Here is a 19,057-nt window from a genome sequence, read left to right on the forward strand (position 1 = left end):
CATAACTCAATAATAGCACAAAAATTTTTGTGAGACGGTCTCACAGATCAATTTCGTGAGACAAATATCTTATTTGGTCATTAATGAAAAAGTGTTATTTTTTATGCTAAGAGTATTACTTTTTTATTGTATATATCGGTAGGGTTGACCCGTCTCACAGATAAAGATTCGTGAGACTGTCTCACAAGAGACATACTCCCATAATAGATAAAACACAATTATTTGGATGAAAAAAATTAATATTTATTTAAATAATAAAAATGCAAAAATGTAAATTTTTCTTTCTAAAAAGAGTATGTTTGGGTCAATCCTATCGATATTCACAATAAAAAGTAATACTCTTAGCATAAAAAATAATATTTTTTTATGAATGATCTAAATAAGATATCCGTCTCACAAAATATGACCCGTGAGATCGTCTCACATAAATTTTGTCTTCTAAAAAAAAGTTAAAACTAAGTTTATAATAGATATTGATTTGTAAAAATATTTAACAAGATACTAAATTTTAAATCAAAGATATGTTTAGGTATTTAAAAAAAAAAAAAAATTGCCGTTGTTTTATTTTATGATATTTTATTCTTAAAGAGAACACAGGGATATGATTCTATCTACCATCTCCGATAATCATCAATGACCAGAAAATAAAATAAAAAAAATTGGGCAAAGATCCCAATTAGGCTGCTCCATTTCAAGATCACTTCTTTACGGAGGAAATTTGCGATTTCATCTCTATATGTGAAGAAGCCTATTTCTTGTTTCTGATTTGAACCCTAATTGTGGCCTCTTTTAGGGTATTTAATTCTTCAAGGTATAGGGTTTCGTTCCAACTGTCGGGATTTGATGGAAAAAGTCGAGTTTCTGGATCCATGGAGGGTCAATTGTTCGAGTTGGGTACTATGATTGATAGCTGAAGCTGGGATTTGGGAACTCTTTGTCGTCGAATTCTGTGGTTCCCAATTTCAAGTGGTTCAATGTTCCCTTCCAAAAATCTGGTGATTTGAGTCTCATTACCCCCATTCGTGACGCTAAATCGAAGCAGAAAGTTGATAGAGGCGGAATTATGACGAGTCGAGGGAGCAGATCGGAGAAGGTGAAGAGGATATTCCTGCAGTTTGATACGAACGGGGATGGTGGTCTGAACCGCGAAGAAATGGCAGCTCTGGTGGTGGCCGTAAACCCTAGGGTTAAATTCAGTGAGGAGCAAATCAATGCGATTCTGGATGAGGTTTTTCGAACCTACGGAGAATTCATTGATGGCGAAAAGGGTCTCACCTTTGATGGCCTCCTTCGGACATATGATGATGGAGCTGGTGATGTGGACAGGGATTTCGATGCCCTTGGCCTTGACCTTAAACCTTTGGAGGACAAGAATGGGGTTTCGCAAGCATCCGAAGAGGTGGCTTCGTCATCCTCAATCGTGGATGAACGTGTCATGGAGCCACACAAGAAACAGCGCACGGAAGCGTGGGCTGCGTCCCCGAATCATGGCATTGTGTTCGATGTTACATGGAAACTTGTTGATGATCTTGAGATATTGATCAAAAGGTTGAAAACCAAACAGTTGAAGGATGGGAAGATAAAGAATGATAATTCTGATGTTTTCTCTGATGCAGGCTGGTCAAGGGAGCTCGGCCCTTCCAGTGAAATTTCGGATAAGAGGATTAGCTGGGATGAGTCTGGTAGTGATTATAGGGCTTTTGTGAAGGATTTGGGAGTTTTGAGGTCGAGGGCTGATAGGGCGCCCTCAAGACCCGAAGCTTTTGATGGGCAAATGGCTATCGGACGTGTGCTATACGAACATTGTTTGTTTAAGGAAGCTTTGGTTAGCTTTAAGAGGGCGTGTGAATTGATGCCTGGTGATGTGAAGCCGCATTTTAGAGCAGGTAATTGTTTATATGTTCTTGGGAGGTATGATGAGGCCAAAGCAGAGTTTCTTCTTGCATTGGATGCAGCAGAGGCTGGTGGGAATCAATGGGCGTATTTATTGCCTCAGATTCATGTTAATTTGGGGATTGCTCTTGAAGGCGAAGGAATGGTTCTTGGTGCTTGTGAGCATTATAGAGAAGCTGCTATTCTTTGTCCAACTCATTTTCGGGCGCTGAAGCTTTTGGGAAGTGCACTTTTTGGTGTAGGGGAGTACAAGGCCGCTGTTAAGGCCTTAGAGGAAGCTATTTACATGAAGAACGATTATGCTGATGCACATTGTGATTTGGCTTCTGCTTTACATGCTATAGGTGATGATGATAATGCAATAAAAGAATTCCAAAAGGCAATTGATTTAAAGCCTGGTCATGTTGATGCTCTGTATAATTTAGGTGGCCTCTACATGGACATGGGTAGGTATCAGAGGGCATCCGAGATGTATACTCGGGTTTTGGGTGTGTGGCCAAACCATTGGAGGGCACAGCTAAATAAGGCAGTCTCTTTGTTAGGTGCTGGAGAAACGGAGGAAGCGAAGAAAGCATTGAAAGAAGCTTTGAAAATGACCAACAGAGTTGAACTGCATGATGCCGTATCTCATTTAAAGCAACTACAGAAGAAGAGGTTGAGGGGGAATGGTAATGGCGAGGCCGCCTTCATTACGGTGGAACCCTCGAAATTTAAGACCGTGGGTGAGAAAACCACATTGAGGCCAGAATTAGCTATTGCCCTTGATATTAGAGCCTTCCAGAGGGTAACACGGTTGACTCGTTGTGATGTCGAACTTATAAAGAAGGAAATGAGTGAAGGTGATGTCCAGGTGTCCTATTCTGGCAGAGGTATACCTGAAAAATCAATACGCAAGGCTTCATTGGAAGTGATTCTTCACAAGTTACTTAGTTTCTTAAAGCCGGAAACTTTAGTAGGAGCTATCAAAGCGATAAATCAAAAGATCCTCTGTGTTTTGGATGAATCAGAGTCGGGTCGGGTGGATTTGGGCATGTTTTTTGCTGTTATTGCTCCCCTTTGTGGCGGATCCCCTGACAAGCGGAAACGAATTGCTTATGAGTCACTTTTGTGGCAACCCGTGAATGAAGGCAACATGCAGATAAAGAAATCAGATGCCCAAAGATACATCAAGCTACTGAGAGCCATCTACATTCCTTCCCATGGGTTAAGTGAAATACTTGAAATCCATGGAGAAACGGACGACTCCATGGTTTCTTTGACCGAATTTGTCGCCATGTTTGATGATCAAGAATGGGGGTTTAGTATCATGTCTACTCTAGTAAAGCTTGAAAACGGTGATAGGAATCGCCATGGGAGCCATGTTTGTGCAACTTGCAAATATCCCCTTATCGGTTCCCGCTTCAAGGAAGTGAAACATCAATTTAGCTTGTGTGCTCAATGTTACTCTGAAGGAAAAGTGCCATCAACTTGCAAACAGGAAGAGTACAAATTTAAGGAATATGCAAACGAATCCGAAGCGGTTAAAGATAAATGCTTGTGGTTTGGCTCTAAAGGTTCCTCAGCTAGGGGCTCTTAGCAATGTCCAGAACAAGTTTCTTTATTTTTGTATGATAAATGCATGCGTAAACTTTTTGTTCATTTATTTTTTAAATATTTGACTTGTGAAATGTTTTTAGATGGTTTTGTGTGCATTTTGTGGTAAAATTCTTTGGAGTGATGACCCTTGACTATTTCTTTCCTATTTTAGAGTCTCTTGGGATTTCAAATTTCACCTTGTTCTTGTATTTGGATTGCGAGTCTCTGTTTCATCAATGTAAAATTTATCTGGATTGCGAGTCTGTTTCATCAATGTAGATTTTGTGTTGATTTGTTAAGTTTTTTGTGTGCTGATACCCTCGGGAGGCTCGGGTCATGGGTATTAGATGATCTCGGGTCATGGAGGATCAATACATGAGAAGTTTGGTTCAATCCAATAATAGCCCGGCAAATGAATGTCCGAGACATCATCTCCCCAGGCTACCAGAGGCCCGGGCTTCCAGACGAGTTTCCGGATTATGGCTTTCTACCCGATTTATCTCGATAATAGCATCTCACTCGAATGTACAAGTATGAGATACCTTATCTTGGTAATCATTACTCACAGAATCACATGGATTTGACAAGGCGAAAGAAACAGTTTGCATGTCAGAAAAGTTGGGTATGGACAATCATCTTGCCATAATTGGTAAGTAGGCACTGAAAATCAAGTTATCATTAACTTTTTTTCTATAAATATCATGTTTATTTAAACATTAAAGGATTCATTCACATGTATCTTGGCCACATCATTTATTCACTAGAATATACACAATTTATACAGTATTTCTCTTTACTACATTGTTTTTTCCTCATTCATCTGTTAATTTTAGCACCGGAGTGGCTACGCCGGACATCTCTACAGTGTCCATTCACGTGGCTATCTTCGTGTTTGCTGGACTACACCAGTTTTTCTCGGTAGAAAAACATTCGGTTTGGACGCGTCTCATTGTGTTCTCATAACTTATCATTTTCATAATCCGACTAGGTGAAATTACCCACACATATCATACTCATTTTTACCGGATCGCATCATGTGCTAATTGCAATCTTGGATTGCCAAATGCAACAAACAATCTGTTGATATTTGATGTTATGCTATCGTGGTCATGGTTAGAATTTCTTCGGTTCCAGTCAACAATGGTGAAGGAGCCAGAGGTCCATTAAACGTTGATATTTTTGGATAAACTAAGATAATTATTTTAGAAAAAGGGTAAATATAAAAATGATATCATAAATATTTATGAATTTACTTTGGGATTTATGTTATCACAAAAAGTCATTTGAAACGGTTTCACGGATTAATTTTGTGAAACAAGTATTCTATTTGTATATCTCGTGACAAAAATATTATTTTTTTGTCGAATATAAATAGATAGATAGATTCATTTCACAAATAAAAATTCATGAAATCGTCTCACAATAAACCTTCTTTATGTTATTGAACTATGGAGCATATATTGTCATAATCGATGTAAATATAAGCTGAGAGCAAAACTTGATAAAAATATACATATATATATATATATATATAGAAATAAATTTCGCGGCCTGAACGTTTTTTCTATTTTCTTTTGAGTTAGTTTCGATTTTTTAAAATGTTTTCCATTAAAAATTATCCAAAAAATGCCAAATTTGTCTATTTATTTAATAAAAAAAAACCTAGACAATAAACACGACCAATGGAACTGAAATAAGTATCCTTGAACTCAGTAGCCTTGAACTCTAGCAAGCGAGATCATGCATGTCTACTGAAACAACGGGATCACAGAGCGGAGAAGTAGACCACCAACGATCTTGCAGTTCCCGAACAGTATATCATCGCGAGAACTAAGATTACACAGATTCGACTGGCGGTACTTTATTTTCTGAGATACAGATGTCAAAGCTCGAATTCTAGCTTAGCATTTGTTTTCTAGTGAAAGATTTCATTTTCTAAGATGATTGGTGTGCTTTTTTGGCCTATTTAGCTGAACAAGTCTCATTTATATGTGTAAGAATTTATTCATGTTTAAACATAACATGATATTGAATTTGGAAAAATAAATCGAACTCGGCTATTGAATATGAAAAACACCTTGAAAACATTTTGGATTTCTTTTGGTTGTTTGAGAGTCTTCAAAGCAACTCCAAACCTCACGATTGATGGTGTTGTGCAACTTTAGGTGTGTATACTTAATACCTCAAACGCGCCACTATTTATAGAAAACTCATACCATCATTGAGTAAGTTTAAATTTAAATTGTGGTTTATCGTGATGAGATATTTTGAATTTCAAAATATAATAATATTATCAGGATAATCAAAATATGATCAAGATAATTTATTAAAATATAATTTTGCACATCTAAATATTTACAAATCAATTACCAATAGATAACATAAAGTTTGTGCATAATTAAATCTTTTAATTATCATCGTGTGGACCACTTAATAGGATAAGATTTTATAACTTAATAAATATTTTCCAAAAATCTTATCCTACATTCTTCTACTTGGCACATATACATCTCATCGTTACTAAATGATTAAACAAAATACACGAATTATGGAGAGAAGTCCCCTAATGCGAGTTACAATGTATCATGTTTCTCGAATTTAAATAACTTAATAAATAAACCCTATTTTTATTCATGTTCAAATTTAGTGATATTTACCAAATCAATAAGTGTGTACACAAATAACAAATATATGAAAAATATCATAACATAGTTTTGTTAATAAATAAATTTGTTCTTATAAAAAAATTACATAGAAGAACCAAGTCACATATTTTCTACACTATCCTTAAACTTTTGCGATGGCATGCTTTTAGTACAAAATCATCATTTCAGTGCTAATGTGTTTGATAATCACTCTCTGATATATAACATGTTCTCTTATGGTTAAATATTTAATGTCGATGTGTTTGTTTCGACTTCCACTTTTGTTATTCTTAGTCATAAAACATAAGCTGAATTATAACAAAACAATATCAAATGCCTAAAAATAGAACCCACGATTCTAAGCTTTGCAATGAACTTTTCATCCAAAAACCATGTGAAGTTACCTTAAAACAAGATACGAACTCAGCATCTATAGTGGAAATAGCAGTCAAAGTCTGAAGCTTCCAACAACTGAAGCATAAGGAATGTTCTTCATTCGTTCCATTTCAAAGTCATTCTTTGGGAATTTATCAAAATTGAATTTGTCGCCGTTCACTATGAGAGCCACACTTGGTGAACATAAGTCTCTTGAGATAGTCCTAAGATCCCTCGAGATCTATCTCTATGCACCTTGATGTCAATAACATAAGATACATCATCCATATCTTCGTATCAAAGTTTCTATATAAATTTTGTTTCAATTCATATAGCAATCTCTTATCATCGGTTGCAAGTAGTATATCATCCACTTATATGATGAAGAAACAAATTTTACTCTCATGAACCTTTTGTTACATATATTGATCCATGATGTTCTATATCTAACCAGATGAAGAGAATTACACCATGAAATTTTAGATATAACTCACGAGAGGCTGGTTTAAATCCATATATGGATTTCTCAAGCTTGCACAACAATTGCTCACCATCACTAAAGGAACATCCTTCTTATTGTTTCGTATAAACCTTTTCATCTAGATCATCATTTATAAACGCTGTTTTCACATTCATTTATTGCAACATGAGGTCAAAATGTGCAATTGATGTCATAATTTCAAAGAGGATCTTTCTTAGACAAAGGAGAAAATGTCTACTTATAGTCGATTTCTTCCCTTTAAATAAATCTCTTAGCAATGAGTCTTGTTTTATATCTTTCAACGTTGCTCAATGAGTTTTTCTTTGTTTTGAAAACCCACTTACATCCAATGGTTCTCGCACCATTAGACAACTGAACATGATCTCATATTTGATTTAGTGTTATCAAATTCATTTCTTCCTTCATGACATCATACCATAAGAATTTATTCATGTTTAAACTTAATAACATGATATTGAATGCGGAAAAATGAATCGAATATTATCTCGAGCCATTGAACATGAAGAACATCTTGAACATCTCTTGGATTTTTGTTGGTTGTTTGAAAGTTTTCTAAACACCCAAAACCTCACGATTAATGGTGTTATGCAACTTTAGGTGTGTATACTTAAAGAAACCCAAGATCGAGTAAATTTAAATTTTAGCTTATCATGATGAGATATTTTGAATTTTAGAATATAATCAAAATTCATAGATTTCAAATTCATCTCTTCTAAATTTTAAGGTCATTTGAGTGTGTTTCAGAATTCATGTCATTTATCATGTCTTTGTACATCTCAAGATTCAATTCAAGAGACTTGTTTTATTTTGATATATTTAAAGTTAAACTTTAAAATATTCAAAAAAATTACTAAATTCTAAAGATTGATTAATAAATTAATTATGATTTTATATGAGAAAAATAAAACTCAATTTCCGTTGCCGGGACTTGAACCCGGGTCTCTCGGGTGAGAGCCGAGTATCCTAACCAACTAGACTACAACGGATTTGTTTTTAATAATTGCATAAAATATTGATATATAAATTTAAATTTAAAGTGCCATCTATTTATTTATATATTCGGTGGATAATAATGAATTATATAACTTTATTTTTATTAATCTAGGATAGGTTTTGATTGTAAAAGTAGAATATTTCAACTATCTCAAATATATAAATTTATTTATTTTTTCGAACGTATTAATAAAATCATTAAAAAAACAAATTTTATACAAAAACTTTTTATTTTATCTCTATTCAATTCATTCAAAAAATAGTTACACATTTTTCGAAACTTAATTAATATAAATATATTAATAAATTCAAGAAAAAATACAATTATACATAGAAAATTGATTATATATTTAAGACAACGAAAAAATAAAATAAGTGTATATAATTGAGACGGGTATAATATATTTTATTAAAAATATAATAAATTTAGTTTTTTTGGAAAAAATGGATAAAGCGCAATTATTATATTTGAAATTGTAGAAAAACGGGTTTGGAGAAATAAACTCTTGATCCCTACTTGCACGTTTCTGTATCACTATTGATTTGAAATACCTCGTCTCGATAACTGAAAAGCTTAAAAGTGACTGAAATCCATATATTTGAAAAATCTTTCTTACATTCGATGGATTTTAAATATAAAGATTTTAAATGTACTTTTATTATTTAAATAAATAATATCATGAATTTCAAATTTATTAAAGATGTGACGAATTTCAACTTCTTTCAATAATGATGTTATTGAAATTCATTTTATTTTATTTGTATTACTAATATGTAAATAAATAAGATGTTAGATTTAAAATTTGATATATTGTATCAATGTAATCAATAGAATTATGGTAAAAACTTGTGTGAGACGGTCTCACGGGTCGTATTTTGTGAGACGGATCTCTTATTTGGGTCATCCATGAAAAAATATTACTTTTTATGCTACGAGTATTATTTTTTATTGTGAATATCGGTAAGATTGACCCGTCTCACAGATAAAGATTCGTGAGACTGTCTCACAAAAAACCTACTCTAGAATTATAATCAAAATACAAGAATTTCAAATACATCTATCCAAGTAGTTACAAAGGATTCGAACTGGGAAGTTAGAATCTTCACCAAATCATTTCATTCAAACACAATTTTATATTTGTGTTGAATTTGTTATATTTATCTATCCAAATTCTTTACGAACGCGCTTGGATTTGATTTGAATGAGTGGATTTCACAAAGAGAGTCCTTAATTTTTGTGTAATCAGTGTTTTCATAACCGGATCGATAATCGAACCCGTCAACCCTTGAAAAATGGTTCAACAGGTTCGACCGTTCAAAATTTTTCTCTGAATTCTCTATTTTAGCGGAAGAAATTCAGGAGGAACCTGCTTTATGAGGTAAAGTTATATATGCCAAAATCCAAAAATCACCATAGAAGAAACGAGAACGAAGGTGACGACTTATTCAGGGTTAATAATAACCAACCGGTTTTTACGGGTTTTTCCGGTTTTTACCCGTTCTCACTGGTTTTTAGCTGTTAAACCATTTTTCAGGATTTTAGCATATGTCCGGACCGGCCTGGTCTTTGGTTCACAGTTGAACCGGTCTGACGTGCCGGTTTGTCCGATTCAAAAAACATTGTGTGTAAATAAATGTAGTACATGTAGTTTCCAAAAAATAATGTAGTACATGGTTACCGCTGTACATCAATAACATCTAAGGAAGTGCTGCAGGAAAAATACATTGTACATTACTCACCATGCCGTCAAGAATTGATGAACAGTTTTCGATCCGAACCAAAGTTTCCTCTCATAGTGCTGTTCAAATGCTGCTTGATGCGGGTTTCGCTCGTCTCAAACATAAATGCCAATCCTCGTACCTGAAATATATCAACAACAAAAAAACAAAAAATTGTAGCATGTAAGTAAATGCGAAGAGCATTTTCGTTTTCTTGAGGTATCTGTAGTTGAACGGGCGATGAAGTAAGGTCATGTGAGTGTGTTTTGGAATTGATGGCATTTATCTTCTCCTTATACATCTCTGAAATTCAATTCAAGAGTTGTTTACATTGTTTTGAGCTATACTGCCGAGTATTTGAACAGGAAGAAATCAAGTGGTGTTTGGGGCAAAAAAAAAGCCTTTGTGTGATGTGCTCTGCCTTACGGATTAACAAGCTATGTTCAGGTTCAGCACTCATGGTATGCATACCCCTCCCCATGGTCAACCGTGCCACCTTTTAAGATTCCACAATGTTGATGCCTCTATCAGAGAAGGCGACCGATTTACGGTTGTTGGGATCGCGAGTCGTGGCCATTAGAGGAATAATTGTTGTGGATTTTGCCAACTGTTTGTTGATGGCATTTTAAGCCATCTATTGCAGAATCAATAGCAGTTAAGGAAGGCGTTTCTTTTGTCAACAATGGGATTCAAAAAGGGTAGGTTGATCCGAAGCAATGGCTTTTGTTCATAATAATATATCACCAACCAAGCCGAGCTCGTTTTGAGGTCATGGAGGATCTAATGGTAAGATTGGATCGAGGGTGGGTCGTAACATCCTATCAAGTTCATGAACTAAAGAGTGACATTCAACTTTATATGTTAACGTAAGTAAGAAATCGCAAAATGGACAATACAAGGAAATGCTACACCGATATGGTCGATTCCCGTTGTCTTGTTGGCAACACTACTGTAATTCATATGCTAGATGGTGGAATCATACCTGAATTAGACACCCTGAAGTAAGAACTTGACTCTCTTCCGATCCTACTTCTATGCCATTCACGTGAATCAAACATTTTCCAAGGTTCTTCAAATGGAACCATCCACAAGAGTCCATCTTTATCGAAGCCTAACCAGAATACAAAAAACTCATAATTGATTGTATCATCTTGCTCAAGCAACGAGTAGTCACATGCAACAATGATTTACCGGAGATGTTAAAATCAACAACGAATAACAAGATTAGGCATATCAAACACAGAACAAAAAATTATACAAGCCCTTAATAAAGGGCATTCACTAAATGAAATTTTTAGGATCAAATGTCTGAAAATGAAGTTAAAAGTGAGTAGAAATCGTGCAACTCAAATTCTTGAAACTATATAGTAGCCTATACTGTCATATCTACTACTACCTAGCTATCCACACGAAACATTAGGGAAATTACTGTTCACACTAACCCTCAAACTAAAGAAAACACTAAAATTACCTGCCGACGAGAAATTTTACCACCTTCTCGTTCTCTTCCCAAATCAATGTCAACTTTTACATCTTCAGTTGATCTGCCAAGCAAAACCTGAAGGCCAGATTTAAACTAAGGATGGTATCTGAACCAAAAAAACACATAAATATAATCGAGTCCAGTATATTAAGGAATATAGGTTAAGAACAACCATTTTTATTGCATTAACCCCTTATAGCTTTGTTAGAGTCCCTTCATACCATCTAATAAAGAGAAGAAAAGTTCAGGGCAGGATTCTATGAGCTGAATCAAACTGAATCCTTAGCGACTCCGAGTTCCGTTACAAAGAAATATCTTTCCCATCTTCTCAGAACCATGCATTATCTTGCAACACACAATTTGCTTCGCACATGATGCTCAACAAAGAAATGACGGGCAGTAAAGATGTGGTTAACAATTAGAATACTAGAATGAGCAGCATGCCAGACAGAGTTTATGAAAGTGACGAGCGCAGAAGAAAATTATATGAAATTATCAAACTACACTTTGGTTGCAAAGTTTTGCTTCTTGATTAGGTCTTTTTTTTCCTCGGTTACTCTTTTCTTTGTCGATGCAAATGTGCTGGTGTGAGTTCACATGTGCATGTGTGCATTAAAGGATTGATGTGAAGCAAGTCAGCAACAGGAGGCAGCTATAAAAACTAACAGATGCAACATTGAAGTCCAACTCTTCGAGAGAGCCCTACGGTACCAATTACCGTACCGCCCGTCTCCTCATTTTTACATAAAGATGAATAGCAAGGCCAGTGGAGCTTGCATAATATTCTGTGTCATTCATTATCTTCCTTTTTAGATAGAAATACCTTTTTCCAGGTAGTTTCTAATTGATTCTCGTGATTTTACCTTTGACTTTCCTAGCATAAGTTTTATAAACTGTATATAAATACCCTCTTGACATGAATGAAATTTCATTCAGCAAATATATCAATGGTTACTTAAGCTACCTAGCTGTCAGTATTCCACACAATCATACATATAAACAAAAAAATATGTTGCTCCTCGCCAACTCCAGAAAAGTCTTTTCTTCAAAAACCAAGCATCTATGAAACAAAATATATCAAAAAGCATTGGCAAATCACAAAGAAAAAAGGCGGACATGGAGATTTTTTTCAGGTGGGGCCAACTATAGGTGAGGGTATTATGTTTTGGACTCAAATCCCACCCCACCCCAATCAGAGCAGCTTCGGCATGAAAAAACTCATAGAGTTCATCCTTGACATGACTTTAAAAGAAACCTCTCTTATTCTTAACAACCTTAACCGACCAGTGAATTTTATTGACAAACTCCTCAAAGTAAATTAGTGACTCCAAACTAAGTAGTAAGTAATGACCACATTTCTTTCGTAGCTTTTCAGGTAAGGAGGCACTTGTCTTCTATGACAAGAAAAAACGTAAAGAATCAAAACTTAATTAGTGTTCATTTCACTTAGCATTTCAATCTAGTCTAAGCTACATTTTTCAAATTGGTTCGCAACCATGAGTATTCCAAATTTATGCATGAAAACGCAGTAATGAAGTAAATGTTGAAGAATCAAGTAAATTAAGTCCATTCTAAATTATTTATGACAAATTATTCGACGATATTGGACATCAACAAAGAATCAAAATAGTCGACAATTAAGTATGTATGATATGGGAGTTAGAAATGATAAGGTCCCATCATACCTCAGTTTTCTTAATGAAATGCTTTCTGTGACGACCATGTAAAACAGCAAATGCCCCTTGAGCAGCAATGGCTCTCTGCATGTAAGCACAGGTGGCTTGTTCCAGCCTAATGATTGTTCTTTTAGTTTCTTCGTGATGAAATCTATTAGCTGCAAATATCATTGTCAATAACCAGAGAGAACAAGATAGTACAAAAGTATACACCCACCTAATTTACAGAGTCTTGATCAACTGCTGACACAATGTCATAAGTAAATGACAAGGGGTTTTATCAGATACAAAATTTGATATCAACGTAAAGGACAAATTTTAATTACTGAATGCCAATGAAATAATGTTTTGCAGAAATAAATGTTAAATTATACACCATTGCAGACCCACCAACAAGGAGTTCGAACTTTTTGAATAATTGGTTTCTATCATGGTATTAGACCTAGGAGATCGCAAGTGCGAAACTCCAGGGGCATACACCTATTATACTTTATCAACATAGTTGTGGGTGCCTTTTTTTGGACTTTTATTGCATAAATAATGCTCCACCATCATGCAAGTGTACACCTTGAATATCTCTTACAGGCCTATGTTCTCTCATCTATGGCGCATATGTCATGTAGCATATACATCATAAAACTATTGTTCAACCACCTCCTATATCCTCGAACTTTTCGGATAAGTTGTTTCTAATGCCAAAAGTGATGCTAGTCGATCAACAAGCATAATTCAATCACCCCACATGATGAAATTAAACTATAATCAAAATAAATCATAAATGATAACCTACAATTGTAGTAAATCCAGATTGCATGCCGGCTGTCAAAAGGTGGCAATTATAGTGCTAGAAGCTCGCATATAAATACAATCATACAACATATTGACAGATAAAATATACCTTCTGGATCGGCAAGTAAACCGCATTCATCTGGACTCAAGTCCATATCAAGTATCTGCAAGAAGTTATTGACCGGAAGCCAGAAGTTAGTCACAAGTAACCCAAGAAATATTTCTACCATTTTAAGCTATTACCATTGCTTCGACATCAGAAAAATAAGGCATGTCAAAAGCATTCTCGGTCAAAATCTCTTCCTGATCTGATAGCTGAGACTTTTCAATTGATTTGGTGGCTGTTGTTTTCACAGAACTGGCAACAAAATTCGATGATTCGGTGTTTGAAGCCATAACTTTGGAGTCTAGCTCATTTCTACAGCCACTACCATTCTTTTCAATGCTTTGCAAAATGTCTAGACCACGAGAATGCTTATCAAGACAAGGACCTCCCTTCATAACTCCGCTAACAGTATGGTTTAAATTTACATTTTCCGATCTTATAATACTTGGACCACCAATATTTAATGCATTCCTGAGTCCTACATGCTGGATACTACTTGAAGGCAACTCAAATTTAACTCGACGATCTCCATTTGGATCGTTCAAAACCTTTTTTGATGGGTTCAATGGCTTTATCATGCGAGATTGCTCATAGGAATTATTTTGATTTGTCTTTGGCCAACGAGATATTCCACTAGTTTTTCGTGCACTTGAAAATTCATCAACAGACGGGGGCATATCATATGATTTCCAATGATCCCCCAAGGTCTTTGGAGGCGATGGGAATCGAAAAGGAAGAAAAACATCATCATTGCTAGGTATTTCAGGGTCCTCAGAGTTAAGTGTGCAACAAATAACTCCATCACGATATTCAGGTCCAAAAACTTTTACATTTAATACAACATTTCCTTGTGCAGCTACTGAGGCCTCACCAAGGCTGACATTGGGCAACTCATTATCATATGGAGATTCTGATAAAAGTGAACTGAAGCCATTCAAATAAGACTTGTCCAAAAGTAACTCCTCGTCATTAGAGAAGTCAAACAAAGTACTGGATAGTTCTTCAAAGTAGTCCTCCATGCTGGGAGTTATAATTTTCATGTCATCACAAGATATGGGATTCTTCAGGTCTGAGATGGCAAGACCATAATTTGGTGACTCATCTGCCTCAGCAGGATCAATATTCTGTGACGAACCTATGGCAGATATTCCTGGATCAGTATCCCAATTTGGCATTTGAGGCAGAGAAGATGAGCGCACAAAACTACGAAATGGTGCACACCCAAATTCTGAACATGCACTTCCATTGTTCTTTAATCCATAGACTCCTAATAAATTCCGTGAGGGCAATTCTTTTGATTGGCCAGTTCTAGTAACCACATTGTTATCCACAAGAAGAGGTACATTACTGTCACGAGGATGACAAAAGTTCTCAGATGCCATGTTTCCACAACTGACAGGATCCTGAATATATTGAACAGGCTCAAGAGGGGCATAATCACCATTACCAGTGCACTCGGTGGCACAAGTCGGGTGTTTTGAGTAGGAACCATGTGCAGAGCCAAGATTTGGGCCTTCTTGATTTCCAAAATTATATAGAACAGGTTTATCAATCATCATATCCGCAGATAAAAGTATGTTTTTATCCCCAAAATTCGAAGTCACAGGTCCAGAAGGAATTTCCCCATCCATCATGGCAAATGGTGTGTGACAAATTCTTTTACGCATAGCATAATAACATTTTCTAACACTTTCACCCTTTCTCTTTCTCGACTTTAAGGCTATCTCTTTTGCAGCTCCCATATTATTAGATCTCGATGGATGAGTTGACGCAGAATACTCAAAATCAAGCATGTGCGCCGATGCCTTTACTGAAACAACCGGATCATAGAGGAGAGAACACCAACGATCTTGCAGTTCCTGAACAGTATATCTTCGAGAAAACTTCACCGCACCTTTTGCAAGAGATTCCAAAGATGCACCAGCCTAAATAGGAAAAAAAACTATAGTAAGATTATCCTAAAGATAAATGTAATGTGACTACTTGTCAATCATCTGCTTGACGCTAAATATGAACTATACCTGAGAATCATAGAAATTTTTCAATTCAAAATAATATCAGTCAATGTTAAACACACAATAACTATCTCAAACCTTCAACGTGCGGAAATTTATCAGTAACGTTCATAAAAAACTCGAAAATATTAAAATTGGTATTAATCAAAAGCTAGAGTTAAACTTCTTACTTCTTAGATATCATTTATAAAAGATTACGTTGTTGAGCAGAATTACTATTCATCACCCACAAAATTAGGCAAGAGATTGTGAATAACTGCGTCAAGACAGATATAGAGAAATATATACGATGGAGGAAGGGCAATTGGAAGCAAATCATCGTTTCCCTCGTTTTTCATTGGACTACATTCCTAACAAGTATATGAAAGTTGAATTTTAAATGCAAAAAACATTTGCACGACTTTTCTCATCTTCTCTTCTTCCTCGTTCAAAAATTTTCCAAATTTGTCAAATCCCCAAAAAATTTACATTTCTTAGAATGTCACTCTTAATAACATGGCATTCACCACGAGGCTAACATTCCTCGAACGCATTGCTGGGGACTTTATGGCGTAAAATTCATTCTGTAAAGATATTTGAACAATTAATAAATTTACTATGAGAGTTGAAATTCAAGAAGCAGAGTTCATTCTGCTGTTATCAAATTCTTTGTACCATAGAGCCACACAAGATGGTGTAACGCCGCCCCAAAAGCTTTTACATGCAATGTGTCCACTGACCACTTCAATTTTATTCCACGTGAAAAATTCATTTGAAGTCCTCTATTATATCCCTAACTTCGGATAAATTTTCTCATGATTTTCGTATATTTTGGATTCAATGAATTTTCTATATACATCTGCTCAAGAACTTCCATAAAACCGTTGATCGCACACTTTATAAACTCTATGTGACCTCATGGATCATTTGTACACGTGGCAAATGAATAGAAAGACTACGATCGATGAATCAACAACGGCAACAAAAAACAATAAATATAAGGAAAACATTCGGAGAATCGCGCAAGTGTTCTTTTTTCACATTCAATTCAGCATGGAAAGTTTCACATTCCTCCCATCACCCGCCAAGTTCCCAACCATTTTTAACTCAACATATTCTAACTCCTCCAATAATCACTCGGCATTCCTTTAGAGTTTTACACGTACTTCAACATATAATTCCGATGAATCAATCACCAATAAAGCTGAGAAACTCCAGCACTTCATCAACCATAAAAATCAAAGATTATACAACAAAATCCATTTCAAAAGCATAAAAAAAAACCTCCAAATCATACCTTTGCCAACTTAAGCACTTGAAGAACTAAAGAAAATCAAGCAAAAACCCAAAATCAATTCAAAAACAAGAACACACGCACACAACCCCTGTTTCATAGCATACGCAGCATTTTACGATTCCAAACCCACAAAAAATATGAAACCCAAACGCATAAACAAACGAAACAACAGCCAGAAGCGAGAAACAACAAAAATACCCAAAAAGCAATAATTTCCCAGAAGAAAAATACGGTGGTCCAATGGGTCGTACCTCCACCGCGTTTTTTAGCAAAAAGTCGTCTCGGGGAACCCAATGAGTAGGCGGAGCAACCGCTCCCATTCCTTCTGCTCGGCCTTGTTCAAACTATTCTTCTGCGCCGCTTTTCTGTTTCCCTCTGTGCAGTCTTTTCCTTTTTTTTAATTTTTATTTCAATTGATTTTATAGTTTTCATGCGTGGAATGTTAAAACGGATTAATTCTACCGATATTCACAATAAAAAATAATACTCTTAACCTAAAAAGTAATATTTTTTCATAGATGATCCAAATAAGATATTCGTATCATAAAATACAACTCATGAGACCATCTCACATAAATTTTTGACTTATTTACCTTAAACGAAAATATATTTAGAGATAGACCAATTTGGGATTGGGATCCAAATAAAATATTTTTATTATTTTTTATTATAATAATTTTATATTAAAAATGATAAACTCATTTAAAAATTCAAATTTAAATAAAGATTAAAAAAAATATTTTAATAGTTTTAAAATTTTATTATAAAAAATACACACCTTCAACCTTAATCATTTAGCCAAAACTTTATCACCGACATCCAAATTAGTTAATTTAAGAGTTCAAACATAATAATATAATATAAACATAATATATATATATATATATATATATATATATATATATTTCATATCGGATATATTATTTATAAAACATGTCTCTTGTGATACAGGCTCGTGATTATATGATTGTGAGATACATCGATCTCATCCATACGTTCAGTGAAAAGTGATACATTAATTTCATCGGTTGGGTTTTATACATGTCTTAAAAAAGTTAATCTGTGAAGCCGTCTTATAAGTGTCGTGTCATTTATATTTTATGGTTTCAATTCAATTTCTAAAAATTTATAAATTGTTTTAAAAAATTGGATAATTTTTCGTGTACATATAAAAAGCATGTTGAAGTTAATTTTTAAAAAGTTTGTTACAGAAAATATATTTACGGAAATATATATTGAAAAATAAAAATATACTTTGTTTCGTGTCACGTGTAATCTTAATTTATAAGAACGTAATTATGATAAAAGTAGAAATAATAATATTTAAAGTAATAATAAAAAAAGCACCATTTTTAGCTAGACACCTTATATACAATTATTTCAGAACAAAAATAAAATACTAAATTATTGTTGTTGTAGACTTGTAGTGGTAGTGAAAATAATAATAATAATAATAATAGTATGTTTTTTTATTAAAAAAATAAATAAAGTAAAAAAAAATGTTAATGTAAAATTAATGTTCTACTATTTTTTAAAAAAATAAAATGAAGTAACCTTGTGCAAATAATGTTATCTTAGTTGAAATTATTAAAGATGACACTTGTGAGAATTTAAAAGATTGACTTCTAATTTTAATGACTTGCAATCTCCTCTTCCCCAAATTTTCGATATGGGACGATGCATAAGTAGGGATGTCAATGGATCCAAATTTTATCTAGACCCGCTCGTATAGGGCGGGTTTGGGCATACTAAATGGGTCATGAGACGGGTCTCGGGTCCAATTTTTCAAACTCGTCCGGGTGTGGGGCGTGTCATTGGTCCTATAATTCCTCCTCATACTCGTCCCATGTATGTGAATATAAATACTCTAGGGTTTTAGTTTTATTAATTTTCATTTTTTAACGGTCAACCTCAACCATAATGGTTTTAGCTATTCATATGTCAACTGTTGCATTTGAATTTGTTTTTAGCATTAGTAGAAGAATAGTTGGTCTTCATCTTAGTAGACTT

At 34.6% G+C, this 19,057-nt stretch overlaps 2 protein-coding genes and 1 non-coding gene across 3 annotated transcripts; 1 reads left to right on the plus strand and 2 right to left on the minus strand.

The window, feature by feature from the left end:
• The first annotated feature begins 640 nt into the window (after positions 1 to 640).
• LOC142520045 (putative TPR repeat-containing protein At1g05150) lies at positions 641 to 3,738 on the plus strand. Its single transcript, XM_075623002.1, has one exon. It carries the CDS (start codon positions 1,064 to 1,066, stop codon positions 3,467 to 3,469), a length of 2,406 nt encoding a protein of 801 aa, XP_075479117.1. The 5' UTR covers positions 641 to 1,063; the 3' UTR covers positions 3,470 to 3,738.
• A 4,165-nt stretch (positions 3,739 to 7,903) lies between these two features.
• On the minus strand, positions 7,904 to 7,976 carry TRNAE-CUC (transfer RNA glutamic acid (anticodon CUC)). The gene has a single exon. It is a non-coding gene; the product is annotated as a tRNA-Glu (tRNA).
• A 1,634-nt stretch (positions 7,977 to 9,610) lies between these two features.
• Positions 9,611 to 17,451, minus strand: LOC142520778 (uncharacterized). Its single transcript, XM_075623901.1, has 7 exons — positions 17,299 to 17,451; positions 13,894 to 15,681; positions 13,760 to 13,814; positions 12,871 to 13,019; positions 11,174 to 11,260; positions 10,685 to 10,813; positions 9,611 to 9,844 (listed from the first exon to the last, which is right to left on the minus strand). The coding sequence occupies exons 1-7, from the start codon at positions 17,365 to 17,367 to the stop codon at positions 9,731 to 9,733; spliced, it is 2,391 nt and encodes a 796-aa protein (XP_075480016.1). The 5' UTR covers positions 17,368 to 17,451; the 3' UTR covers positions 9,611 to 9,730.
• Positions 17,452 to 19,057: the final 1,606 nt, after the last annotated feature.

Source organism: Primulina tabacum, chromosome 12 (genome assembly GCF_025594145.1).
Source record: "Primulina tabacum isolate GXHZ01 chromosome 12, ASM2559414v2, whole genome shotgun sequence".
NCBI lineage: Eukaryota > Viridiplantae > Streptophyta > Magnoliopsida > Lamiales > Gesneriaceae > Primulina > Primulina tabacum.

What these genes read in the sequence shown, in the direction of transcription:
- LOC142520045 (XM_075623002.1), top strand. Translation starts at nt 1,064, where the DNA reads ATGACGAGTCGAGGGAGCAGATCGGAGAAGGTGAAGAGGATATTCCTG.
- LOC142520778 (XM_075623901.1), bottom strand. Translation starts at nt 17,367, where the DNA reads ATGGGAGCGGTTGCTCCGCCTACTCATTGGGTTCCCCGAGACGACTTT. An exon ending in TGCTAAAAAACGCGGTGGAG is followed by an intron (nt 15,682 to 17,298) that starts GTACGACCCATT and finishes TTTCCTATTTAG; the next exon opens with GCTGGTGCATCTTTGGAATC. An exon ending in GTAAAATTTCTCGTCGGCAG is followed by an intron (nt 10,814 to 11,173) that starts GTAATTTTAGTG and finishes TATTCTGGTTAG; the next exon opens with GCTTCGATAAAGATGGACTC.